Below are 27,600 nucleotides of genomic sequence, written 5' to 3' on the forward strand. Positions count from 1 at the left end.
GGAGGGGCTAGCTGGCTCAGGCAGAACCACAGGTTTAGGGGAGTCAGGGCAGGTGACTGTTGTAGACTGCACCTCAGCATTCTCACACACTGAAAAGGTAAGAGACACACACTCAAAGCACGCATAGACATTCATAAGAAATAACCAACCTATGAGGCAACACCAGTATCAAACTGCCTGTGAGGCTATTCTATAATATTCTGTCCTCTGATAAAAACAAACCTGTAACTTCCCTACAAATGACAACAATACAACTCAAACTAAATGCAAATATGGATTGTCTGTATTAATATTATTAGGGTTTCTTGAACAAAAATGATATGTTGTAATAAATACAGTAATGATCGAACAAAATAACGAGGCTCCAACACACCAGAATTCCTACAATTTAGACATCTGTGGCATTGTGTTGTGTGACAAAACGGCACATTTTAGAGTGATCTTTTATTCTCCCAGAACAAGGTGCACCTGTATAAAGATCATGCTATTTATTCAGCTTATTGATATGCCACACCTGTCAGGTGGATGGATTATCTTGCTGAAGGAGAAATGCTCACTAACAGGGATGTAAACAAATTTGTTCCAAAAAATTTGAGAGAAATAAGCTTTTTGTGTGTATGGAACATTTCTGGGATCTTTTATTTCAGCTAATGAAACATGGGATCAATACTTTACATGTTGTATTTTTGTTGAGTGGTTTCTCTTTCTCCCTTTGTTTCTACACATTTACTATTTTCTCAGATACTACTATTTACAACAGTAGTAGAAGAAGAAGAAAAATAAGAAGAATCCTTGTCTTCTTGAACAATATGAATAAACATATCCCGAACTGACCTGTTCTGTTGTCCTCTTTCCAGTCTGTCTGCTCTGGGTCTCTCCACCTCCATCCTCCACATGCCCCCTGTTTCTTCTTTTTCTTATTCAGTAGGAACGACCGCGGCATCCTCTCTCTCTCTCGTCTCTGTATGAATCTGCTACTTTCTGACTCTGAGGCTACTGTCAAATGCTCCTACGTCCCACCACTTTGGTTTTGTGTTCAGCTACAGGACCATGTATCACCTTACACGCCCCCCCCCCCCCCCCCCCTCACCGTTGGCCATCCCCTCACCATCGTGCCAATACCCTCTAACCAACCTCTGTCCAGGTAGCTCAAGAAAATCACAGCGCTCATTTCCATAACACTCATTTAGATGGTTGGGGCGGGGTGGGGTTGCGGAGGAGGGAGGCTTTTTTACTGGTGCACACCTGCATTGACTGTGCGCGTGCGCCTCTTTTAACTGGTCCCCCACTGGTTTTGCATGCCAGGCAGTGAGAATCTGGCCTCCACATTCAAGTGGACCCTGTCATGCAAATGTGGACCCGGCTGTGCCTGGACAGAGGGCCCGGTCGGAGTAACAGGAGCACGCACAGAAGAGCCACAGCCTTTTCTTCTCCCCCTGCTCGGATTGTCTGGTGGATTTCGGTCTCAGACAATGGCCATTCAAATGCAATAGAAAGGGCTAACTCCTCTACTGTTTGTCCTCCGTTGACTGCTCGGTTTAGAGAAACTAATAACACTTGTAAGCGTTCCATCCCCACTCATGGCTGTTGATTTATTGAGTGAATTCTTCTGTAAATAGACAGTTGAATGTGGCAGGTGAATGCACAGATATTCCTCCATTCAAACCACCTCCATTCAAACTGCCATTCAAAGTTCGCTGGAAACAAACTGTCATTGGAATGAATGATGGAACTGAAAGGAAATTATTGGTATAAGAAATATGTTGAAAACTCCCTCTAGTCTACATCTTCACTGATCAAAAAAGCTTCATAAAGCTTTTACACTTGTGGGAAGTAGTGAACGAGTGCACACTTCAGGAGAAAGGTGATATTATTGGCACGCACCCAGTGTGTCCACCCATGTGTTAGGCTACCTATTTCTATGTTATTGGTATCTAAAAAAAACAATACAAGACAGTTTCTTGGACACATATTAAGCCTAGTCCTGGACCAAAAAGTACTTTCAATGGAGATTCTTCACTGCACAAGTCTAGACTTACAGTTTTTCTCAATTGCTAAAACACCAAAACCCATTGGCTGAACAAAGTTCTCAGTTGCCTGGACTCATTTAGCTAATTATGCAGTCTGTTGTCAATACCTTAAACCATTTCACATGGTAAAACACAATTTGCAGATCTCACTTAGACTTTTCAGCAAAAGTCTAAACACATTCTCATTCTCAAAACACATTCTGCACTCTAATGCACATGTCATCCATACTGGTAAACACAAGTGGCAACAATCAAATACAAATAGAGAACACATGTCATTGATTGAACACAACCACTCAAAATTGATTTAACCTGTTTCACATGATATAACCCAGTTCAGAGAGCAAACAGGTTGTTGAAGGTGGGAAGGAGAAAGTCTGAGAATGGATAGAAGAAACAATGTGAGAGGACGAGGACGAGTGTGTATGCGAGGTGGGCGACGAGGAGGAAGAGGAAGACAAAGAGTGGAAATATCTTATGAAATTTGAGCAACAGTTATAGACCATGTTCTTGTCCATGGACTGTCAATGAGGGAAGCAGGACTTAGAGTGCAACCCAATTTGAGCCGATTTTCTGTGTCCACCATAGTAAGGACATACAGAGAAGAGATCAGGTACAGTATACTACTGTATTTTTGTAATTGCAAATTTACTGTACTACACTATATGCAGCTGTTTAAAGTTAATCACTGTATGTATTGTACTGCATGAATATGTTTTGTAACTGCACAACTACTTTTTGTAGAATTGCAAGGCTGCCACATGCACTCGGGAGCAAGAGGCTGTTATAGTTGGCATGGTCCTTCAAGATAATGCAATACGACTCAGAGAAATCCAAGAACGAGTGATACAAGACAACACACACTTCCAGGGAATCGACAGTGTGAGCATTTCCACAATTGACCGTGTCCTCCATCGTAACAGGATGCGAATGAAACAAGTATACAGAGTACCTTTTGAGCGCAACTCACCAAGGGTGAAAGAACTGCGAGCTCAGTATGTGCAAGTAAGTGTACATTCAGAAACATTTACTGTAATCCAGATTGTCTACAGTCTAACACATACTATGTGAATGACATTACTCTTCAGTACATACAATGTATGTGAATCAGAAGCCTAATTGTACTCTACAGTATAGCACTGTCTCTGTACGACTTACAAAATCCTACATACAGTATATTGTATTTCTACACAGACAATATTTGAATTGGAATCCTTGGACAGACCCCAGTAGTTAATCTTTGTCGATGAAGCAGGCTTCAATCTAACAAAGAGGAGAAGGAGAGGCCGAAACATGATTGGACAGTGGGCCATTGTTGAAGTCCCTGGTCAACGAGGTGGCAATGTCACAATCTGTGCTGCTATCAGCAACCATGGTGTTCTACATCACCATGTTACACTCGGGCCATATAACACCCAGCACCTTCTAAGATTTATTGCCAATCTAAGATATATTTTATTTGAGCAGCAGGTTCAAGAGCAGCAGGGTCAAGAGCTAAATGAGAATCCCATTCCCACCTATGTGATAGTGTGGGACAATGTCAGTTTCCACCGAGCTGCTCAGGTAAGGGAATGGTTTAACATCAATGGGCAGTTTATGAACTTGTACCTCCCTCCATACTCGCCTTTCCTGAATCCGATTGAGGAGTTTTTCTCCTCTTGGAGATGGAAAGTGTATGATAGACAACCCTACACCAGAGTAAATCTGCTGCAAGCCATGGATTTAGCCTGTGAGGAAGGTGAGGAATCATGTCAGGGCTGGATATGGCACAAGAGGCTTCTTCCCCCGTTGCCTCAGGAGGGACAATATTGCAATACAATATTGCTTGTGATGTCGACGAAGTGCTCTGGCCTGACCCAGCCCAAAGACAAGAAGAAGTGCTCTGGCCTGACCCAGCCCAAAGACAAGAAGAAGTGCTCTGGCCTGACCCAGCCCAAAGACAAGAAGAAGTGCTCTGGCCTGACCCAGCCCAAAGACAAGAAGAAGTGCTCTGGCCTGACCCAGCCCAAAGACAAGAAGAAGTGCTCTGGCCTGACCCAGCCCAAAGACAAGAAGAAGTGCTCTGGCCTGACCCAGCCCAAAGACAAGAAGAAGTGCTCTGGCCTGACCCAGCCCAAAGACAAGAAGAAGTGCTCTGGCCTGACCCAGCCCAAAGACAAGAAGAAGTGCTCTGGCCTGACCCAGCCCAAAGACAAGAAGAAGTGCTCTGGCCTGACCCAGCCCAAAGACAAGAAGAAGTGCTCTGGCCTGACCCAGCCCAAAGACAAGAAGAAGTGCTCTGGCCTGACCCAGCCCAAAGACAAGATGAAGTGCTCTGGCCTGACCCAGCCCAAAGACAAGAAGAAGTGCTCTGGCCTGACCCAGCCCAAAGACAAGAAGAAGTGCTCTGGCCTGACCCAGCCCAAAGACAAGAAGAAGTGCTCTGGCCTGACCCAGCCCAAAGACAAGAAGAAGTGCTCTGGCCTGACCCAGCCCAAAGACAAGAAGAAGTGCTCTGGCCTGACCCAGCCCAAAGACAAGAAGAAGTGCTCTGGCCTGACCCAGCCCAAAGACAAGAAGAAGTGCTCTGGCCTGACCCAGCCCAAAGACAAGAAGAAGTGCTCTGGCCTGACCCAGCCCAAAGACAAGAAGAAGCACATTGATCACATGTTTACTCCTTTGATTTTTGTCCCTTTTAGTATTGTATACTGTAGTACAGTGCATTGTAGGCTGTATACTGTACAATGGACAAATTGTATGGCCCTGAAAATTGTGCTTTCCATTTATTAACAGTACTGACTGCTCAATAGATTTTGACTGGTTGCAGGTTCATATCAACAAAGAACAAGAATTACAGTATCACAGAGACAAAGGACAAGTTTGTGAGATGCAGGGTACATCACTGTAAAAATAGGGGTACAAGGAGGAGGAAGAACAAAAAACAAAATTGCAAAGAGCAAAGCAGAGTAGTAATTTCTGAACAATTTGAGCTACTATGATAGAACATGTTTTCGTTCATCAAAAGACAATGATGGAAAAATATGAATATTTTTTTAGATAAAGAATGTACTTCTCCCTGAGAATTGTATGTTTTGAACAATGTGTTTTCAATTTTTCGGTGTATTGTTTACTGACTGCTTGAGAGTGTATATCATTTTGATCACTTTGCTTATGATTTGAGAGCAGTGTTTGATTTTGAACACAGGTAAAACTGTTTTGTGGCGAATGTTTCATTTTGTGAGAGTCAGAGGTTATGTAAATAGTGCTTGAAGATGAGGTTTTGTGTTTAATGTTTTCAGGAAATGGAGCAAGGTTTCAGAAATTGTGTTTTAGCAATTGAGAAAAACTGTAATACAGGTCCAAGAAACAAGTCCCTATGTTCCTTAAAATCAATAAGAAAGAGAGAGACAGGGAGAGAGAGAGAGACAGGGAGAGAGAGAGAGACAGGGAGAGAGAGAGAGACAGGGAGAGAGACAGGGAGAGAGAGAGAGACAGACAGACCAGACAGACCAGACCAGACCAGAACAGACAGACAGACAGACAGACAGACAGACAGACAGACAGACAGACAGAGACGGGGTGAGAAAGAGAGAGAGACAGGGAGAGCGAGAGAAAGCAGGACGGGGTGAGAGAGAAAGAGAGACGGGGAGAGAGAGACGGGGAGAGAGAGAAAGAGAGACGGGGAGAGAAAGAGAGAGACGGGGAGAGAAAGAGAGAGATGGGGAGAGAAAAGAGAGAGAGAAAGAGAGAGAGTCAATTTGGCATGAGGGTCTGATATACAAATTGATGGAAAGTGGTGTTGGGGAAAAAACATACGACATTATAAAATCCATGTACACAAACAACAAGTGTGTGGTTAAAATAGGCAAAAAACACACATTTCTTCCCACAGGGCCGTGGGGTGAGACAGGGGTGCAGCTTAAGCCCCACCCTCTTCAACATATATATCAACGAATTGGCGAGGGCACTAGAACACTCTGCAGCACCCGTTCTCATCCTACTAGAATCTGAAGTCAAATGTCTACTGTTTGCTGATGATCTGGTGCTTCTGTCACCAACCAAGGAGGGCCTACAGAAGGACCTAGATATTCTCGTTCAAATATTTTTATTGAACACACACAGGAATGGTGTATAGGTATGAAAGGCTGGTATACAATTTTTAACTAAACATAAAAGAGCAGATAGAAATAAAAAGATCCAGAGTTCTGGGTACAAAACAATTATTACAAAACAAGACATACAAAACAAGGACAGGTAGAAAGAAAGAGGGTGGGTGTCACCCCCCCCCCCCCCCCCCCCCTTATTCCCCCCCTTTATCCCTCCCCCCCTTTATCCCTTCCCCTTATACCCCTCCCCGCTGCTCGGGTGGCGGTGCCAGCACGTGCTGCCCAGAGGTGGATTAAAATATTACAATGGAGAGTGCGTTAAAAAGTACAAATTCACAGCGCCGAATGGTTTAAGTAAGAGAGGAAAGGCTGCCAGATCTGATCAAATGTTAATAATTTATTGTTCAGAATATATCTAATCCTTTCTAAGTGTACAGTGTTTGCTAATTCGCTGAGCCATAATTTGGTAGTGGGCGCTTCCCTCTTTTTCCAGAACAACAAGATTAGTTTTTTTGCCGAAATGAGACTGTAAGAGATGAGTTGTTTTTGGGGGTTGGTTAGTCCGATTAGGGAATCAGACACTCCCAGGATTATCAGAAGCGGGTCTGGGTCAAATGAAGTCTCCAGAACTTCAGAGAGGATCCTAAAAATTCCACACCAGTAACCATGCAAGCTAGAGCATAGGGCAAAGCAGTGGAGAAGTGTACCCTGTGCAGCCTGACATTTATCACACAAAGGGGATGTATCAGGAAATATCCTATGCAGTTTGGTTTTGGAATAGTGTAATCTGTGTAATACCTTGAATTGTATGAGCCGATGTCTGGAGTTAATGGAGCAGGTGTGGATATACTCCAAGCTATCTTCCCAGTCTGCCATCGAAATGTCAGTCCCTAGTTCTTCCTCCCATTTTGCCTTAATGGCATCTGTAGAGGGTGTGCTAACCGATTGAAAAGAATCATATAAACGAGATATCAGTTTGTCTGAGGTGGGGGATGTTTTTATGCATCCGTCAAACATGGAAGGCTTAGCGTTCCCAAATGTTGGGAGGTCTTTCCTAACATAGTCTCTGATTTGTAGGTATCTGAAAAAGTTATTTCTGGGAAGATTATAAGTTTCCCTCAGCAACTCAAAGGAAGCAAAGGTCCCTTCTATATATAAATCCCCTATGGTACTTATCCCCAACTCTCCCCATTGCTCAAAGGTGTTATCAAGGTTGGAGGGGGCAAAGGAGGGGTTCCTGGCAACAGGGAGCATGAATGACATTGGTCTAAGCTCAAAGTGGGTTTTAATTTGCTTCCAGATTCGGACTGTGCAATGTATAATAGGATTGTTACGATAAAGTGACCTCTCCAGATTGACAGGCGACAAAATCACAGCACCAATAGAGAAGGGGTGACACTCCTCCCGCTCCATACCAAGCCAGGTGGGTGACGGACGTGCGTCATCCAGCAAAAATGTAACCGCACGGAGGTTAGCGGCCCAATAATAAAATATAAAATTTGGGAGAGACAATCCTCCTTCCATTTTGGATTTGCAGAGGTGTTTTTTACCTATCCTGTGTGTTTTATAATCCCAGATGAAAGGATTGATAATTGAGTCCAGTTGTTTATGAAAGGATTTAGGTATGAATACTGGGATGTTCTGGTATAGGTAGAGCAGTTGTGGGAGGAAGACCATTTTAATGGCATTAATTCTTCCGAGCAGAGAAATTGGAAGAGTTCTCCAAAATTGTATGTTTGTTTTTAGTTTTTGCATCAGCGAGGGGAAATTCTCTTTAAATAGTAAGGAATATTGTTTGGTAACTACAATTCCTAGATAAGTTATCTTCAGAAAAATTTACCTAAGTGGAAGATGTTCTAGCCAGGAGGTGTTTTGTAACCGTATGGGCATTAATTCAAAAATGTTAAATGTTAATTCACTCTTGTTCCAATTTATTCTGTATCCCGAGAAGGTACCAAACAAATTAATCACATCAAGAATAGCTGGAATACTAGCTTGGGGTTCTGTTACATAGAGGAGAATGTCATCTGCGTATAGGGAAATCTTATTTAGAGTATCTTTAGTATTATAGCCGTGTATTGCTGCATCAGATCTAATCGTCTGAGCGAGAGGTTCAATGATTAGGGCGAAGAGCATAGGCGACAGCGCACAACCCTGCCTTGTCCCTCTGTAAAGGTTAAATCGGGGCGACAATGATTGGTTAGTGAGTATTCTCGCACAGGGGTTCCTATATAAAAGCTGGATCCAATTTATGAACCCATCTCCAATATTACATTTCTGTAGGACTTTGAATAGATAGGACCACTCAACTTGGTCAAAAGCCTTCTCGGCGTCAAGAGATATAACGGCAAGGTCCATGTTTGGTAACCTCTGAGAATACATAATGTTGAAGAGGCGCCTGAGATTGAAGAATGAGTTTCTGTTTGGGATAAAGCCGGTCTGGTCCGAATGGACCAGTTTGCCAATTAAAGTGCTAAGCCTGTTAGCCAGGGTTTTTGCTAAAATCTTTTGGTCTGTATTGAGGAGGGATATTGGTCTGTACGACCCTACCTCTTCCGGATCTTTACCCTTCTTATGTATAACTGTAATGAATGCTTCATCCAAAGTAGATGGGAGAGCTCCATCCTCTCTGGACTGAACCAACATTTTGTGCAGGTAGGGAGAGAGCATGTTGCTGAATGTTTTATAGAATTCACCCGGGTATCCATCTGGGCCCGGGGTCTTGCCACTCTTTAGAGTTTTGATTGTTTCTCGAATTTCTTCAAGAGATATTTCCTTATTCAGGAAGTTAGAATCTTCCTGGTTCAGGGCAGGAAGATTACAGTCATCCAAAAAGTTTTGCATAATTAAGGGGTTAGAATCGGCTTTAGATGTATATAGAGTCTCATAAAACTGACGGAATCTGTCATTGATGTCTTTGGGGGAAGAGAGTAATTCCCCAGATGCAGATTTAACTTTGTGAATCATTCGGTCACTCACAATTTTTCGAAGTTGTCTGGCGAGTAATTTGTGTGGTTTGTCACCAAACTCAAAATATTTTTGCTTGGCGTAGAGAAAAGATTTAGCAATTTTAGCTGAGAGAGTCTGATTATATTCAAATTTTAAAGAGGTAATTTTTTTATGTTTCTCCATAGATGGATGTCTAGCATTCTCCCTATCCAGTAAGTGAATTTGTCCCTCCAGTTCTACCAATTTTCCCTTGTTTTGCCTACTCCTGGCAGTCTGATAGGAGATGATACAGCCTCTCAAATAAGCCTTAAGTGTTTCCCACAGTAATACTGGGGAATTCTCTGTGTTGTCGTTGGTATCAAAGAAAAATGTTATTTGGTCTTTAAGATGTTCACAGAATGTTGGTTCTGTGAGGAGCTGAGGATTTAACCTCCAGACCCTCTCGTTTGGTACCATGTCACCCAATCTCAGGGAGAAGGTGAGTGGACTGTGGTCCGAGATTATAATATCATGATACTTCACATTGCAGGTATAGGGGAGTAGTTTAGCATCAACCAAAAAGTAGTCAATTCGAGTATAAACATTGTGAACATGAGAGTGAAAGGAGTATTCCCTGCCCGTAGGGTTAGTGATCCTCCATATATCAAATAAGTTAGAATTCTTTATGTACGTATTCAAGAATTCACTTGAATAGGAGGTGGGGGTTCGCCGGGTAGAGGATCTGTCCAAATATTGGTCTAGCACGCAGTTAAGGTCCCCTCCAATGATCAGGTTAGTATGGGAGATATCTGGAATCAGGGCAAGGACTCTTTTGAAAACAGAGGGGTTATCAATGTTTGGCCCATAGATATTTAGTAGAGTTACAGAAGTAGAGTGGATCTCTCCTATTACGATCACATAACGACCCTCTTTATCCACAATAGTGGTTTTATGTAGAAAGGGAATTCCTTTCCGTACCAGAATCGCTGTGCCTCTCGTTTTGGCAGAGGAGTTAGAGTGATACACTTGCCCCACCCACCTACATTTAAGTCTGCTGTGAGAATTATTTTTCAGATGGGTTTCTTGCAAAAATATGATATCAGACGAGAGTGCTTTCAAGTGGGCTAGGACCTTGCCTCTCTTAATTGGTTCGTTTAAGCCCTTGACATTCCAGGAAGTGAATGTGAGCCCCGCCCCCCTCTCATTTGTAGTTCCTATGGTGGCCTGCATAACTTGTAACTCAATAAAAAGGTAAGAAAGCGCACCAAACCATCACGATCAGCATATGTAGCAGCTACACCCGAGCAGTATCCAACCAGCCCCTCCCCCCCTGCAAGCCCCTTTACTTCCCACCCTGTTCCCCTACTTTCCCCACTATTTACCCCCCCCGCTCAACCCACCTTTAACAGGCATACACAAATAGGAGAGAAAATAAAATAAAAATAATAAACACATTGTCTGGCCGATGCCAAAAAAGCACGGCGCGACCTCGAACAAGAGGTGAAACAAAAATAAAATCCCAACTGTACGTTCACCTCTCACTATCCTAGAACTTCTACTAACATATGAACTGAGGAGGCTCCCGCGAATAAAGTGTCCAATTAGCATCTAATAAACCTAAAGAGAATAAGTTGCAACCTAAACATATTGCGCACTTAAGCGTCATCTTGGGTCTATCTATCCCTGAGATAAGCAAGATATAGCATCACAAGATTATTTTGCTAAGCACTGCCGGTCTAAACATGAACCATCAGCAACCAACTTAGACAGCCGTACATTTACATATTGTGGGTTAGATCGGAAACAAGAATTTTTCTAAATTAAACGTATCCCCCAGTCAGAAAATAAATAAATAAAAAGGTTATATACATGTATACATACACACACATACACATTCTTACCCATATACATATATATATATATATATATATATATATATATACACACATACACATACATATACACACATATATACATATATACATATATATACACATACACATATACACATACATACACACACATATATATATATATATATATACATATACATACATACATACACATACACACACACACATATATACATACAAACACATACACACACACACACACACACACATCCCCAAAAAATACATATAAAGGTATATATTTAAAAATATATATATATATACATATACACACACACACACCCATACATATCTACATATGCGCATATACACATACATACCCATACATACAGAAACATTCATGCCCCAGAGTAATAATCTACACTAATTTAAAATATACACATACATAATAGTAACATGCTAAGAGAAAATAATTATAAAGTACAAATAATAATTATATGTACGCACACCTACCTAGACACTACAGAGGGCTGGTGGGGATCTAATCGGGAGAGCGGCCCTCGGCTATATCAAAGGTAGAACGGCACAAAACATCAACTTGCTATCCAGGTGTCTGTGTCTGTGTAACGGTCCTGACCTGTTTTATGTTGTTTTTGTATGTGTTTATGGTCAGGGCGTGTGTTTTGGGTGGGCAGTCTATGTTTTCTGTTTCTATGTTGGTTTTGGGTTGCCTGGTATGGCTCTTAATTAGAGGCAGGTGGTTTGCGTTTTCCTCTAATTAAGAGTCATATTTAGGTAGGGTGTTCTCACTGTTTGTTTGTGGGTGATTGTCTTCCGTATCTGTGTCATGTTTGCACCATACGGGACTGTTTGGATGTTCGTTTCGTTTTGATGTAGTCTGTTCCTGTCCGTGAGTTTTACGTTAGTTATGTAAGTTCATGTTCAGGGTTTTTCGTCTACGTCGTTTTCTTGTTTTTGTAAATTTGAAAGTGTTTTGTTTCGTGTTGCCATCGTGTTCAAATAAAAGATGGCTTATTTCCCGAATGCTGCATTTTGGTCCACTGATCCTTCTCTCCTCTCCTCATCTGAGGAAGAGGAGAACGACAGCCCTTACAGAATCACCCACCAAACTAGGACCAAGCGGCAAGGGAGTGCTCAACAGAGCAACAAGGACTCCTGGACTTGGGAGGAGATCCTGGACGGTAGAGGACCTTGGGCTCAGCCAGGGGAATATCGCCGTCCCAAAGAGGAGTTGGAAGCAGCGAAGGCTGAGAGGCGCTGGTATGAGGAGGCAGCGCGGCGACGCGGTTGGGAGCCCGTGAGTAAGACCCAAAAATTTCTTGGAGGGGGGCGCACGAGGAGTGTGGCAAAGCCGGGTAGGATACCCGAGCCAACTCCCCGTGCTTACCGTGGAGGTAGAAGGCGTCGTACTGGTAAGACACCGTGTTATGCGGTAAAGCGCACGGTGTCCCCAGTACGCGTGTTTAGCCCAGTGCGGGCTATTCCACCTTGCCGCACTGGGAGGGCTAAGTTGGGCATCGAGCCGGATGTCATGAAGCCGGCCCAACGTATCTGGCCTCCAGTACGTCTCCTCGGGCCGGCGTACATGGCACCAGCCTTACAGGTGGTGTCCCCGGTTCGCCTGCATAGCCCAGTGCGGGCTATTCCACCTCGCCGCACTGGCAGGGCTACGGGGACCATTCAACCTGGTAGGGTTGGGGAGGCTCGGTGCTCAAGAGCACGTGTCCTCCTTCACGGTCCGGTAGACCCGGTGCCACCTCCATGTACCAGTCCTCCGGTGGCAGCCCCCCGTACCAGGCTGTCTCTCCGGGTTCTCTCTCCAGCTGTTTCCTCCTCTCCAGCGCAGCCAGTGCCTAGACCACGCACCAGGCTGTCTCTCCTTCTCCTCCCTACAGAGCCGTCCTGCCATGACCAGCCAGAGCCGTCCTGCCATGACCAGCCAGAGCCGTCCTGCCATGACCAGCCAGAGCCGTCCTGCCATGACCAGCCAGAGCCGTCCTGCCATGACCAGCCAGAGCCGTCCTGCCATGACCAGCCAGAGCCGTCCTGCCATGACCAGCCAGAGCCGTCCTGCCATGACCAGCCAGAGCCGTCCTGCCATGACCAGCCAGAGCCGTCCTGCCATGACCAGCCAGAGCCGTCCTGCTATGACCTGCCAGAGCCGTCCTGCTATGACCTGCCAGAGCCGTCCAGCCAGGGCCTGCCAGAGCCGTCCAGCCAGGGCCTGCCAGAGCCGTCCAGCCGGGACCTGCCAGAGCCGTCCAGCCGGGACCTGCCAGAGCCGTCCAGCCGGGACCTGCCAGAGCCGTCCAGCCGGGACCTGCCAGAGCCGTCCAGCCGGGACCTGCCAGAGTCCCTCAGCCGGGACCTGCCAGAGTCCCTCAGCCGGGACCTGCCAGAGTCCCTCAGCCGGGACCTGCCAGAGTCCCTCAGCCGGGACCTGCCAGAGTCCCTCAGCCGGGACCTGCCAGAGTCCCTCAGCCGGGATCTGCCAGAGTATCTCAGCCGGGACCTGCCCCTTGTCCCGGTGCTGCCCCTTATCCCGGTGCTGGTCCTTATCCCGGTGCTGCCCCTTATCCCGGTGCTGCCCCTTATCCCGGTGCTGCCCCTTGTCCCGGTGCTACCCCTTGTCCCGGTGCTGCCCCTTGTCCCGGTGCTGCCCCTTGTCCCGGTGCTGCCCCTTCTCCCGGTGCTGGCCGTTCATTTAGGGGATGTTAGTTTTAGGGTGGTCATTGGGAGGGGAAGACAGAAGCGGGGAGTGACTATGGTGGTGTGGGGACAGCGTCCAGAGCCGGAGCCACCACCGTGGTCAACTGCCCACCCAGACCCTCCCCTGGACTTTGTGCTGGTGCGCCCGGCATTCGCACCTTGAGGGGGGGGTTCTGTAACGGTCCTGACCTGTTTTATGTTGTTTTTGTATGTGTTTATGGTCAGGGCGTGTGTTTTGGGTGGGCAGTCTATGTTTTCTGTTTCTATGTTGGTTTTGGGTTGCCTGGTATGGCTCTTAATTAGAGGCAGGTGGTTTGCGTTTTCCTCTAATTAAGAGTCATATTTAGGTAGGGTGTTCTCACTGTTTGTTTGTGGGTGATTGTCTTCCGTATCTGTGTCATGTTTGCACCATACGGGACTGTTTGGATGTTCGTTTCGTTTTGATGTAGTCTGTTCCTGTCCGTGAGTTTTACGTTAGTTATGTAAGTTCATGTTCAGGGTTTTTCGTCTACGTCGTTTTCTTGTTTTTGTAAATTTGAAAGTGTTTTGTTTCGTGTTGCCATCGTGTTCAAATAAAAGATGGCTTATTTCCCGAATGCTGCATTTTGGTCCACTGATCCTTCTCTCCTCTCCTCATCTGAGGAAGAGGAGAACGACAGCCCTTACAGTCTGCCCCTTCCCCACCATCACCCCCAGTCCCCTGCAAGCTTTAAATAAATGGTATTGTAATAACAATAAATGTAAGAATTAAAAAATAAATAACGAAACAAACAAAAAAAATGGGGGGAATATAAGTGTATTCATCCGAAAGTGTCAATGATCAAACCTGGAAGGCATCCTAAATAGGCATCGCTCTGAACACAGCCAGAATGAAAGTGACTTTAATTGAGAGCCAAGACCGCCCTCCACAGCATCTTACATGTTCGGTAGCCCTTGTTGAGACCGTTCAATACGGTTTCACCCGTTATGGTTTAGTATGGATTCGATTCCATGAGCAGACCCTAACACACAATGACAAGGCACTCTAACCTGTACGGGGGATTGGCGTATGTTCCCGGATAAACTTCTCTGCGTCCAAAACCGAGGAGAGCCACATCTTCTCACCGGAGGGCGGGGTAATTCTTAGTCTTGCAGGGAAGAGCAAGGCTGGGCGAAGATGGAGTTTGTAGAGTTTGGCCATGACATCTCTGTAGCCGCCACGGTCCTTTGCCACATCGGGCGCATAATCATCATAGACACGGAAGGGGTGCCCTTTATGTAACAGGTTGCCCCTCATTCGGGCCTCGCGCAGGATAAGATCCTTGGTCTTGAAACTGTGACAACAGATGATTACTGTGCGAGGGCGTTGACCCGGTCCAGGCACTGGGACAGGGGCGCGATGTGCACGGTCCAGCTGGGGGTCCGAAGCCAAAACGTCCGATCCCATTGCATCCTTCAATAGCTTGGCGAAGAAGTCGGTGGGGCGAGAGCCCGCCTCTACCCCCTCTGCCAGACCAACAACGCGAAGGTTATTACGTCTGGAACGGCCCTCCAGGTCGACCACTTTCACAGAAAGCCTCTGCACAGTACCCTGTAGTGACGAGCACAGCTTCTCTAACTCGTCGATCCTACCAGCGCTGAATTCAGAAGCCCTCTCAAGGTCCACAATACTCTGGCCCTGCGAAGCGACCGCTCGAATGGTGCCCTCGATTTTGGTGTCCAGTTCAGCAATAGTAGCCTTAAGATCCTCAGCTAAAGCAACACGTAGTTCTCCCAACGCCTGGGTAAGTTCTTTAAGTGTCACGTTGTTGCCTGTACCTTCCGCCATGTCTGTCTCGTTGTTTGGTGTGGAGTAGGCCTCCGATGTGGATTTATTGTCCTTTGGTCGCTTATTACTCGGCATTTTTACACAGAAAGTTACGATGTTGTATTAGAAAGAAACGTTTGTTGTAAAAAGTATCATAAAGTAGGTTAAGTTAGATTATTTCGCAAAAAAGTTGCAGGAGCCTCTCACACGCAGCCGTTCACTCCAACATGCTAGCTCCGCCCCGCACCTAGATATTCTGCCCAGATTCTGTCAGACCTGGGCCCTGACAGTAAATCTCAATAAGACCAAAATAATGGTGTTCTAAAAAAGGTCCAGTCGCCAGGACCACAAATACAAATTCTATCTAAACACCGTTGACCTAGAGCACACAAAAAACTCCACGTACCTTGGCCTAAACATCAGCGCCACAGCTAACGATCTGAGAGACAAGGCAAGAAGGGCATTCTGTGCCATCAAAAGGAACATAAAATTCGACATACCAATTAGGATCTGGCTAAAAATACTTGAGTCAGTTACAGAACCCATTGCCCTTTATGGTTGCCCTTTATGGTTGTGAGGTGGTCCGCTCACAAACCAAGTGAACACACAAAATGGGACAAACACCAAATTGAGACTCTGCATGCAGAATTCTGCAAAAATATCCTCTGTGTACAACGTAAAACACCTAATAATGCATGTAGAGCAGAATTAGGCCAGTACCCGCTAATTATCAAATCCAGAAAAGAGACGTTAAATTCTACAACCACCTAAAAGGAAGCGGTTCCCAAACCTTCCATAACAAAGCCATCACCTACAGAGACATGAACCTGGAGAAGAGTCCCCTAAGCAAGCTGGTCCCGGGACTCTGTTCACAAACACAAACAGAACCCACAGAGCCCCAGGGCAGCAACACAATTAGACCCAACCAAATCATGAGAAAACAAAAAGATAATTACTTGACACATTGGAAAGAGTTAACAAAAAAACTGAACAAACTAGAACACTATTTGGCCCTAAACAGAGAGTACACAGTGGCAGAATACCTGACCACGGTGAGTGACCCAAACTTAAGGAACGCTCTGTCTATGTACAGACAGTGAGCATAGTCTTGCTATTGAGAAAGGCCGCCGTAGGCAGACCTGGCTCGCAAGAGAAGACAGGCTATGTGCACACTGCCCACCAAATGAGGTTCCAAATGCACTTCCTAACGTCCTGCCAAATGTGTGACCATATTAGAGACACAGATCCACAAAGAATTAGAAAACAAACCCGATTTTGATAAACTCCCATATCTACTGGGTGAAATACCATAGCGTGCCATCACAACAGCAATATTTGTGCCCTGTTGCCACAAGAAAAAGGGCAACCAGTGAAGAACAAACACCATTGTAAATACAACCCATATTTATGTTTATTTATTTTCCCTTTTGTACTTTAACCATTTGCACATCATTACAACACTGTATATATACATAATATAACATTTATAATGTCTTTTTTCTTTTGGAACTTCTGTGAGTGTAATATTTACTGTTCATTTTATTGTTCATTTCACTTTTGTATATTATCTATTTCACTTGTGTTGGCAATGTTAACATATGTTTCCCATGCCAATAAAGCCCCTTGAATTGAATTGAGAGAGAGAGAGAAAAAAAAGTTAGTGAGAGAGAGAGAAACAGAACTCTGTTTGGCTCATTTCACTGGACTCTGAATGGCAAATACAGCTGCAGCAGCCAGACACGAACCCCCAACATGCAAATGCCATAGAGGTCAACAGAAAAACATCCCAACACCAGAGCAAGAGAATCCTTCACCTTAGAAAGGTTTTCAATTGTCTTCATAAACTGTCAGTAGCACGAATGGGGCTAAAGAAAAAATGTAAGCCTCAGAGGTTGCTACAGTAAGGCAGGGGTGTCAAACTCATTCCATAGACAGCCGACTGTCTGCTGTTTTTTCCTTTCAATTAAGCCTTAGACAACCAGATAAGGGGAGTTCCTTACTAATTAGTGACATTAATTAATCAATCAAGTACAAGGGAGGAGCGAAAACCCGCAGACACTCCTCCCTCCGTGGAATGAGTTCGACACGTGCTGTAAGCAGTGGTGGAAAAAGTACCTCAATTGTCATATTTGAGTAAAAGTAAAGATACCTTAATAGAAAATTACTCAAATAAAAGTGAAAGTCACCCAGTATAATTCTACTTGAGGAAAAGTAAAAAGTATTTGGTTTTAAATATACTTGAGTATCAAAAGTAAATGGAAGTGCTAAAATATAGTTACGTATCAAAAGTAAAAGTATAAATCATTTCAAATTCCTTATATTAAGCAAACCAGACGGCACAATTTTCTTGTTTTTTATTTACTGATAGCCAGGGGCACGCTCCAACACTCAGACATAATTTACAAACAAAGCATTTGTGTTTAGTGAGTCCACCAGAACATAGGCAGTAGGGATAACCAGGGATGTTTTCATGAAAAGTGTTTGAATTGGACAATTTTCATGCCAAAATGTAACGAGTACTTTGGGTGTCAAGGAAAATGTCAAAAGTACATTGTTTTCTTTAGGAATGTAGTGAAGTAAAAGTCGGCAAAAATAGAAATCCTAATGTAAAGTACAAATACCAACAAAAACTACGTAAGTAGTACTTTGAAGTATTTTTTACTTAAGTACTTTACACCACTGACTGTAAGGTAAAGCTAAAAAGGGTTGGGGAGGTCCTGAGGGAGGTGGTAGGATGGTATTGTTGATATTGTTCTTTCCTTTGTCTTAAATCTCTGTTTGTGAGCATACAATTTATGAATATTCACAAAATAATCACACACAAAAAATACAACAAAGTGATTTCAAGAGCTGAGTCTCCCTCCCTATTCTTCAGACTTACTAAAGGGGAGAATCTATTGAAAGTATGTTGTTAGCTAATATACTGTATCTGCGATTAAGACCTGCATTTAAACTCGAGCATTCACAGATACAGAGGTTTGAAACATTCACATAATGGTCGTACAACAGTCATCATGCCTGACTTTATGTATGTGTGAGAAAATGTTCTACGTAGTTGAATATGTCATTCCTACAGGCTCCTGTAGACAGGTTTGACAGACATTCCACAGGGCACAGACGTAAATTCAACGTCAACTTTCTATTTAGGCCTACGTTTGATTGGACATTTCCGAAACTTCTTTACGTTGATGACTTCTTTCAAAGCAAATCACTTTTCCACTTTGATCCAACATCATCAGAAGGAAAAATCTAGATTTGTTTTGTTAAAATGAAGGTGAAACAAAGTAGATTGAAAAAGTTTGCGGGGATGGCTGCCTCTTTCAGACAACCAGAAGACTGTTGACTGTACTGTGTCCTGATGTCCTCCAGAGCTGCGCTGTAACTGTATGCAAATGTATGATGCAGCATGCAAATCAGTAGGAGATCCACACCAAAGAGAGAGAGAGAGAGAGAGAGAGAGAGAGAGATATAAATCCACTGAAACTGATTGCTCTAAAATGCATTCTCTGATTTCAGAAAAATTTGAAAATGTTGCCATATTTCCTATTTCAATTCCATTATTAATCAATTAAATGACTAAACTTGTATGACACTTGTTTGACACTTTTGTGTGAGAACAAGCCTACTACTGCTACATAGCTTAAATCAGGCAGAGATCATGTGGAGTCACACAAAGCACTGCATTTGCACATGTCAGTAGATCGTCTTTTGTGTGTAAGATGTGTGGACCAAGTCGGTTTAAACTTATTGATGACGATGAAAGACATAAAAGACTCAAAGAACCAGCACAGATACGCAGATACTACACTAGGTCTTATTTGCATAGTTAAATTTGAGCTGACCAGTCTGAACACGAAGGAAAGAGAGGGCATGTTTGACTGTTAAATATCTGTGTCTGCGGTGTGAGCCACGCCCTTAGCTAATTATTTTAGTGAAAGGGATGAGAAAGAGAACTACATAGGTGACACCAGAGAGAGAGAGTGTGTGTGTGTGTGTGTGTGTGTGTGTGTGTGTGTGTGTGTGTGTGTGTGTGTGTGTGTGTGTGTGTGTGTGTGTGTGTGTGTGTGTGTGTGTGTGTGTGTGTGTGTGTGTGTTTGTGTTTGATAACACCGTTTCAAAAGACATGCCAAAGAATGATGGTGCCTATGTTGTCAACTTTGTATCTGTAAAGGTGTCTGTTAAGGTGTTTATTTTAAATAAGAGTTCACAATACTTCTTATATCTTGTTCAGTTAATCATGATTGGTCATATGGATGGATTATCACAAGATGAGTAGTCACAATGACATGCAATTTTCAGTACAATGCTAACCATAGGGCAAGGAAGGGTGACTGCAAAAACGGTTATGAATTGTTGCTATTTTGAGATCAATACGATACAAAACCTGAATTGACATGTATATCTCAATCAATACCTGAAATATATTTGGGGAGAAATTAATGAATGAGCTGTAGTGTAGTAGCATTTATACTCCTTGCCAGTAGAAGCGCCACATTGTGTCCATTGTTAGGACTGCAGAGCAGCCTTTAATTTACCCGGAAGTATTTGGTATTTTTCGCGCAACGTTTTCAGTCCGAAAGACAATTTTCTCCTCATTCATTTAGAACATAAATAACAACAATTCACAAACATGTAAGTTCAAGAGTGCAGTTGAGTATTAATTTAATGTATCAACTAAATGTGTTTGTTTTGCAGTGTGTGCTGGAATTTGGTTGTAATGAGCTTGCTCAAAGATTACTCAATCGTTCTGATACAGGCTAGCTAGCTAACGTTAGCGTGCTTGCATCTGAATTGCTCACGTTAGCTGCAAGTTATAGAGAGCTAGCTCACTAACTATTGTTGATAGCTAAACAAAATAATGAACTAAGGTTTAACTTTGTATGTTACTCTTTCCCTTTGACCCCATCATTATGCAGGTTTTTGTTTAGTCTGTTTTTCTACAATTGTTTATCGACTTTGGGTCCTTGAAAAGAGCTATATAAATCCCATGTTATTAATATTTTTCACATTTGAGTCACCTAACTAATACCTATAGCTATGTTTTAGATTATGCGTTTTGATGCATGTTATTTGGTCTTTCTAGGAGTTTGCTGAATAAACCCAAGTCTGAGATGACTCCTGAAGAGTTGCAGAAACGAGAGGAGGAAGAATTCAACACTGGACCACTGTCTGTGCTCACCCAGTCCGTGAAAAGCAACACACAAGTCCTCGTCAACTGCCGCAACAACAAGAAGCTACTTGGACGAGTCAAAGCCTTCGACAGGTAACGAATTGAATGAATAACTGAAAATGGCAGAAAATAAACTACTTTTCCATCACCTTCCAAATCATGACCTCATGTCTTGTTTGGATTATTCTATTACTTGGTTCCCAAAAGCCATTTCAATTAGCGTGTACACTGAACACAAATATAAATGCAACATGTAAAGTGTTGGTGCCATGTTTCTTGGGCTAAAATTTAAAAAATCCCAGAAATGTTCAATCGCATTTCTCTCAGATTGTGGACACGTTTGTTCAAGATAATCCATCCACCTGACAGGTGTGGCATATCAAGAAGCAGATTTAACGTGTTCATTACATAGGTGCACCTTGTGCTGGGGACAAGGCCACTTTAGAATGTGCAGTTGTCACAACACAATGCCACAGATGTTTAACGTTTTGGGGGAGCATGCAATTGGCATGCTGACTGCAGGAATTTCCACCAGAGCTGTTGCCAGATAATTGAATGTCAATTTCTCTACCATAAGCTGCCTCTAACGTCGTTTTAGGGAATTTGGCAGTACGTCCAACCAGCCTCACAACAGTAGACCACGTGTAACCATGCCAGCCCAGGACCTCCACATCTGGCTTCTTCAACTGCGGGATCGTTTGATGGGGGGTGCTGGGGAGTTTTTCTGTCTAATAAAGCCATTTTGTGTGGGAAAATTCATTCTGATTGGCTGGGTCTGGCTACCAAGTGGGTGGGCCTATGCCCTCAAAGGTCCACCCATGGCTGCACCCCTGCCCAGTCATGTGAAATCCTTAGATTAGGGCTTAATGAAGGAGCCCTAAAATAAAGGGCCTTTATATAACCTGTAACTAAATTGTTGCCTTTTATATTTTTGTTCAGTATAGGTTTACATTGTCTTCTCTCTATGTAGGCACTGCAACATGGTGTTGGAGAATGTGAAGGAGATGTGGACAGAGGTCCCGAAGAGTGGCAAGGGGAAAAAGAAGTCCAAGCCAGTGAACAAGGACCGGTACATCTCTAAGATGTTTCTGAGAGGGGACTCTGTCATTGTTGTGTTGAGGAACCCTCTTATCACTGGGACTGGGGGGAAGTAGACTGACATCTCACCCGAAGTCTGTACCACACTGGGTCATATTAATTAGTACACACCCTCCCTACCCTTTTTGGTCAGTTTTCTTCTGTTTGGTTTCTAGTGAATACTACCCTGCTTTTGCTGAGAAACTGCAAGAGCAGGGCCATGTTCATCAGGACACAATGTTGTGGCATGTTCAAGCCCCTTTTTAGAAGGAGCAATCACAACAATCTAACATGTTCCACAGCATTTGTCAAGTACATGAGATGGTTTTAGTCACTCTGTCATTTCAATCTGTTTGCTCTCCACAACAGGGCACAATGTTGTGGAACATTTAGATATAAATATACAATGTGGAACAAACATGCGTCTCTGACATCTAGAATAAGGAATCGCGTCAGCTCTATTCATTACATTTCTATATTAAACATTCCACTGTGTTTGACTACTAAACGTGGCCCTGAGTCAAGTTCTGTAGGCATGACATGGAGAAACTTTTTTAGTAGTACTGGTGATATTTCTCGAACACTTTGTTTTCCATTTGAAGATATTTTATATTTCTGCTTACTGAACTCGATTAATCATGGCAATTGGATCTCTTTCAGTAAGGCCCAAGTTTTCAAAAAGTGCTCTTGCAACAGGACATCAACTAAACAGAATTAGTTTCTTCCAACCTGTTCGAGCTGAGAGATTAGTTTGACCATATATGACCTTAAGTTGCACTTTTGAACATGACCCCTCTGTTTATGTTATGATTTAATATTGTTTGATATGATGCCCACATCCAACACACATAATGGAGACAAATTAATATTCTTGGCTGATCTTGTCATAGTTTTTCAAACTGCTGAATTTTGTACTCAAAGCTCCAATCTGATATAGGCCTGTTTTATTATTGAGGCGGTGATAAAATTTCTACAAGGAACATATTGTTTTTTTTTCTTTGTTTAATATTTTAATAGACAAATGTTTTTGTTCTATATCTCTGAAAGCCATGCATTTAATGTAAATTAAGAAAACCTGCAAAACTGTAGCCCTCGTGTGGAAGTCGCTTGATGGCCATGCTAGAAAGGACAAGTTGGTAGAGCATGGCGCTTGCAACGCCAGGGTTGTGGGTTCATTTCCCACGGGGGGACCAGGGTTCAATTCCCATGGGGGGACCAGGATGAATATGTATGAACTTTCCAATTTGTAAGTCGCTCTGGATAAGAGCGTCTGCTAAATGACTTAAATGTAAAATGGTTAAGTACACAGTGTACAAAACATTAGGAACACCTGCTCTTTCCATTAGACTGACCAGGTGAAGGCTATGATCCCTTATTGAAGTAACCTGTTAAGTTCACTTCAATCAGTGTAAATGAAGGGGAGGATACGTGTTAAAGGATTTGTAAGCCTTGAGACAATTGAGATATGGATTGTGTATGTGTGCCATTCAGAGGGTGAATGGGCAAGACAAAATAGAAGTGCCTTTGACCGGGTATGGTAGTAAGTGCCAGGTGCAATGGTTTGATTGAGTCAAGAACTGCAACACTGCTGTGTGTTACACATTCAACAGTTTCCTGTGTGTATGATGGAGATATTGACAACTGTGGGAAGTACTGGAGTCAACATGGCCAGCATCCCTGTGGAACGCTTTTGACACCTTGTAGTCCTTGCCCCAACGAATTGAGGCTGTTCTGAGGGCGAAGGGGGCTGGAACTCAATATTAGGAAGGTGTTCCTAATGTTTTGTACACTGTATAGAGTCTAAACTGTTAAAGTGGGGAATGTTTAAGGTTATTGGTTAACATCACATTTGTGGTAAAAGTAACACTTGGGTCCTTGCATAGCCAAGAAATGGATGAGCCTCAGCCTTGAGCTACAGTACAGCATGCAGAATGTGATATTTCAATGCCCTCTAGTGGTGGGCTAGTCTGCATGATTTCACTGAGGATTTGGGATTTCCTACTAATGTTAGGTTTAGTATACAGTACAGAAAAATAGACTAACAACACCACCACTCTTGTCAAGAGGGCGCAACAGCGTCTACTATCTAATGCGGCTGAATAAATTCTGCAGGCCTCCCCGGTTCCTCCAAATGCACTACTACCGAGTCACCATCGAGAGTGTCCTGACAGGTTACATCACGGCCTGGTACGGGTTTGAATCCATCCAAGACAGCAAGGCCCTCCAGCGGGAGGCTAAGATGGCCCAGTACATCACTGGAACCATGTTCCCACCCATCCAGGGCATCTACTCAAGACGGTGACTGAGGAATGCTCGCAGCATCATCAAGGACCCCCACACGCGAGCTGTCGGGCAGTTGGTATCGGAGCATGAGGTCTGATACAAACAGGCTCAGAGTTTCTATCTACAGCCATCAGACTGCTGAACATTTGAAATGGACTGACTGCACCTTAGCACACATGCACTCATGAACACACACATATACAGTTGAAGTCGGAAGTTTACATACACCTTAGCCAAATACATTTAAACTCAGTTTTTCACAATTCCTGACATTTAATCCTAATTAAAATTCCCTGTCTTAGGTCAGTTAGGATCACCACTTTATTTTAAAATTGAAATGTCAGAATAATGGTAGAGAGAATCATTTATCTAAGCTTTTATTTCTTTCACCACATTCCTCGTGGGTCAGAAGTTTACATACATTCAATTAGTATTTGGTAGCATTGCCTTTAAATTGTTTAACTTGGGTCAAACGTTTTGGTTAGCCTTCCACAAGCTTCCCACAATAAGTTCTGTGAATTTTGGCCCATTCCCCCTGACAGAGCTGGTGTAACTGAGTCGGGTTGCCCACACATTTTCTATAGGCTTGAGGTCAGGGCTTTGTGATGGCCACTCCAATACATTGACTTTGTTGTCCTTAAGCCATTTTGCCACAACTTTGGAAGCATGCTTGGGGTCATTGTCCATTTGGAAGACCCATTTGTGACCAAGCTTTAACGTCCCAACTGTCGCTTCAATATATCTACATAATTTTCCTTCCTGGTGATGCCCTCTATTTTGTGAAGTGCACCAGTCCCTCCTGCAGCAAAGCACCCCCACAACATGATGCTGCCACCCTCGTGCTTCACGGTTGGGATGGTGTTCTTCGGCTTGCAAGCTTCCCCCTTTTTCCTCCAAACATAACAATGTTCATTATGGCCAAACAGTTCTATTTTTGTTTCATCAGACCAGAGGACATTTCTCCAAAAAGTACGATCTTTGTCCCCATGTACAGTTGCAAACCGTAGTCTGGCTTTTTTATGGTGGTTTTGGAGCAGTGGCTTCTTCCTTGCTGAGCGGCCTTTCAGGTTATGTTGATATAGGACTCGTTTTACTGTGGATATAGATACTTTTGTGCCTGTTTCCTCCAGCATCTTCACAAGGTCCTTTGCTGCTGTTCTGGGATTGATTTGCACTTTTCACTCCAAAGTACGTACATCTCCAGGACACAACACATCTCATATGACGGCTGCGTGGTCCCATGGTGTTTATTCTTGCGTGGTCCCATGGTGTTTATTCTTGCGTACTATTGTTTGTAGAGATGAATGTGGTACCTTCAGGCATTTGGAAATTGCTCCCAAGGATGAACCAGACTTGTGGAGATCTACAGTTTTTTTTCTGAGGTCTTGGCTGATTTCTTTTGATTTTCCCATAATGTCAAGCAAAGAGGCACTGAGTTTGAAGGGTGGCCTTAAAATACATCCACAGGTACACTACAATTGACTCAAATGATGTCAATTAGCCTATCAGAAGCTTCTAAAGCCATGACATCCTTTTATGGAATTTTCTAAGCTGTTTAAGGGCACAGTCAACTTAGTGTATGTAAACTTCTGACTCACTGGAATTGTGATACAGTGAGTTACAAGTGAAATAATCTGTCTGTAAACAATTGTTGAAAAAATTACTTGTCATGCACAAAGTAGATGTCCTTACCGACTTGCCAAGACTATAGTTTGTTAACAAGAAATTTGTGGAGTGGTTGAAAAGCGAGTTTTAATGACTCCAACCTAAGTGTATGTAAACTTCCGAATTCAACTGTATAGACATTCATTCTATACACACATCACAACTTCTGCTACAAGACTTATTATACTGCTCAATTTATACACTTGCCCCCAACCTTCCCCAATACAGGTGTAAATATTGGACCATGAATTGTGCATTCCTGTATTATAATAAATGCTAACATGTTTATTCTAATGTAATTTACTTTGTTTGTATTCTCATCTTTTATTGTTGCATTGTTGAGAAGGAACCTTCAAGTAGTATTTATTTGGACGATGTATACCATGTGTATCCTGTACATACAACTATGGAACCCTAACCTGTTCATCGGACGTGCTACTTTGTCCCGGATGTGAAGGATGGTTTTGTTCTCTTTTTAACAAAAATATATGCCTTATAGAAATAGGACATGTTAATCACAAAACATAGCGTGACTGCAGAAAAGCTGTTGTTAATCTAGGGTGTCGTCTGTGCTAACCAGAAGGTTGAGACAAGATGGAAAAATGCTGAATAACAAGAAAACAGGAACTGAGCAGTGTAGCGACCGACAACTCAGCTCAAACTTCACAACAAACACTTCCGGATATCTGGATCCTGTGTGCTGTGAGGCTGGGACCAGCCTGGGCACCACCGATAGGCTAGCAAGTTTAAACCACGCTAAGCCTCTACTGTGACAGGCCAACTCTAAAGTTGGAACTACATCTGTCACAGTATAAAAGAAGATATCTGTACTATTTCAGTCAGTTCTCTGCTTTACCCTGCGTGGTGATACAGTGAACCCGTATATACGAAAATTGCATTTACCATTTATCGCTTATGTTAAATAAAAATACTTAAAGTATATTTGGTGACTCTGAATCACATTTTATCCTGATACCAGATTCGATTGACGCAACCTTTAACACGGACCTGCTGTATTCGACTCTATCGCTCCAGCTGTCTCTAACTCTGAATGCTTGGCTATGAAAAGCCAACTGACATTTACTCCTGAGGTGCTGACCTGTTGCACCCTCTACAACCACTGTGATTATTATTATTATCTGACCCTGCTGGTCATCTATGAACGTTCAAACGTTTTGGCCATATACTGTTATAATCTCAACCCGACACAGCCAGAAGAGGACTGGCCACCCCTCAGAGCCTGGTTCCTCTTTAGGTTTCATCCTAGGTTCTAGCCTTTCTAGGGAGTTTTTCCTAGCCACCGTGCTTCTACATCTGCATTGCTTGCTGTTTGGGGTTTTAGGCAGAGTTTCTGTATAGCACTTAGTGACATCGGCTGATGTTAAAAGGGCTTTATAAATACATTTGATTGACTGATTGATTGGTTGAATACAATTTGAACTTCATTTTCCCATTTTTACCACGTCACTTTTTAAAATGTCAATATATAGCCTAATCATTGGACAAATGTAATTTCAGTAAGTATTTCCCGTTTTTGAAGTACCCATGCATAAATTACCCAATTTGTCACTAAACAGGAAGTATTTTTTGTGTGAAGATGTCCGGGAAAGGATATGAAAGCCTCAAATTTCAAAACTCTGAAAACAATGTTGGTGCAATAGATTTGACATTTGCTGCAGAGCATAGCCATAGACATTTGTTGGCACGATAATGTTCTCGTTCGTGGCTACACAGTCTCCCATCTCTTTTCCCCATATGTGACTTCATTTCTGGCTTGTAAATTGTACTTTGATCTCATTCTCATTTAGGGCCAGTAAGTGTACAATAGTGACAACTAAAATGCAAACTTCCCAATGGGAAATTGATCTCCATAGTATATTATGCAAACATAAGCATCCTTCTATTTTTATATTTTCATGTTGAGTAGTAATAGGCCTATCACGAACCCTGATCCTAGAGTGTGCATGCACGTATTGTTCCACCTCTAACCTGATTC

At 43.1% G+C, this 27,600-nt stretch overlaps 1 protein-coding gene across 1 annotated transcript; it reads left to right on the top strand.

The window, feature by feature from the left end:
• Positions 1 to 19,933: 19,933 nt before the first annotated feature.
• On the top strand, positions 19,934 to 22,636 carry LOC129868170 (small nuclear ribonucleoprotein Sm D2-like). The gene is made up of 3 exons (XM_055941877.1): positions 19,934 to 20,041; positions 20,493 to 20,672; positions 21,550 to 22,636. Coding segments are annotated over exons 1-3 (366 nt in total). The 5' UTR covers positions 19,934 to 20,039; the 3' UTR covers positions 21,734 to 22,636.
• The last annotated feature ends 4,964 nt before the right edge of the window (positions 22,637 to 27,600 follow it).

The sequence above is a fragment of the Salvelinus fontinalis genome, chromosome 13 (assembly GCF_029448725.1).
Source record: "Salvelinus fontinalis isolate EN_2023a chromosome 13, ASM2944872v1, whole genome shotgun sequence".
NCBI lineage: Eukaryota > Metazoa > Chordata > Actinopteri > Salmoniformes > Salmonidae > Salvelinus > Salvelinus fontinalis.

Coding starts and splice junctions, on each gene's coding strand:
- LOC129868170 (XM_055941877.1), top strand. Junction 20,673..21,549: donor CGAGTCAAAGCCTTCGACAG/GTAACGAATTGA, acceptor CTCTCTATGTAG/GCACTGCAACATGGTGTTGG.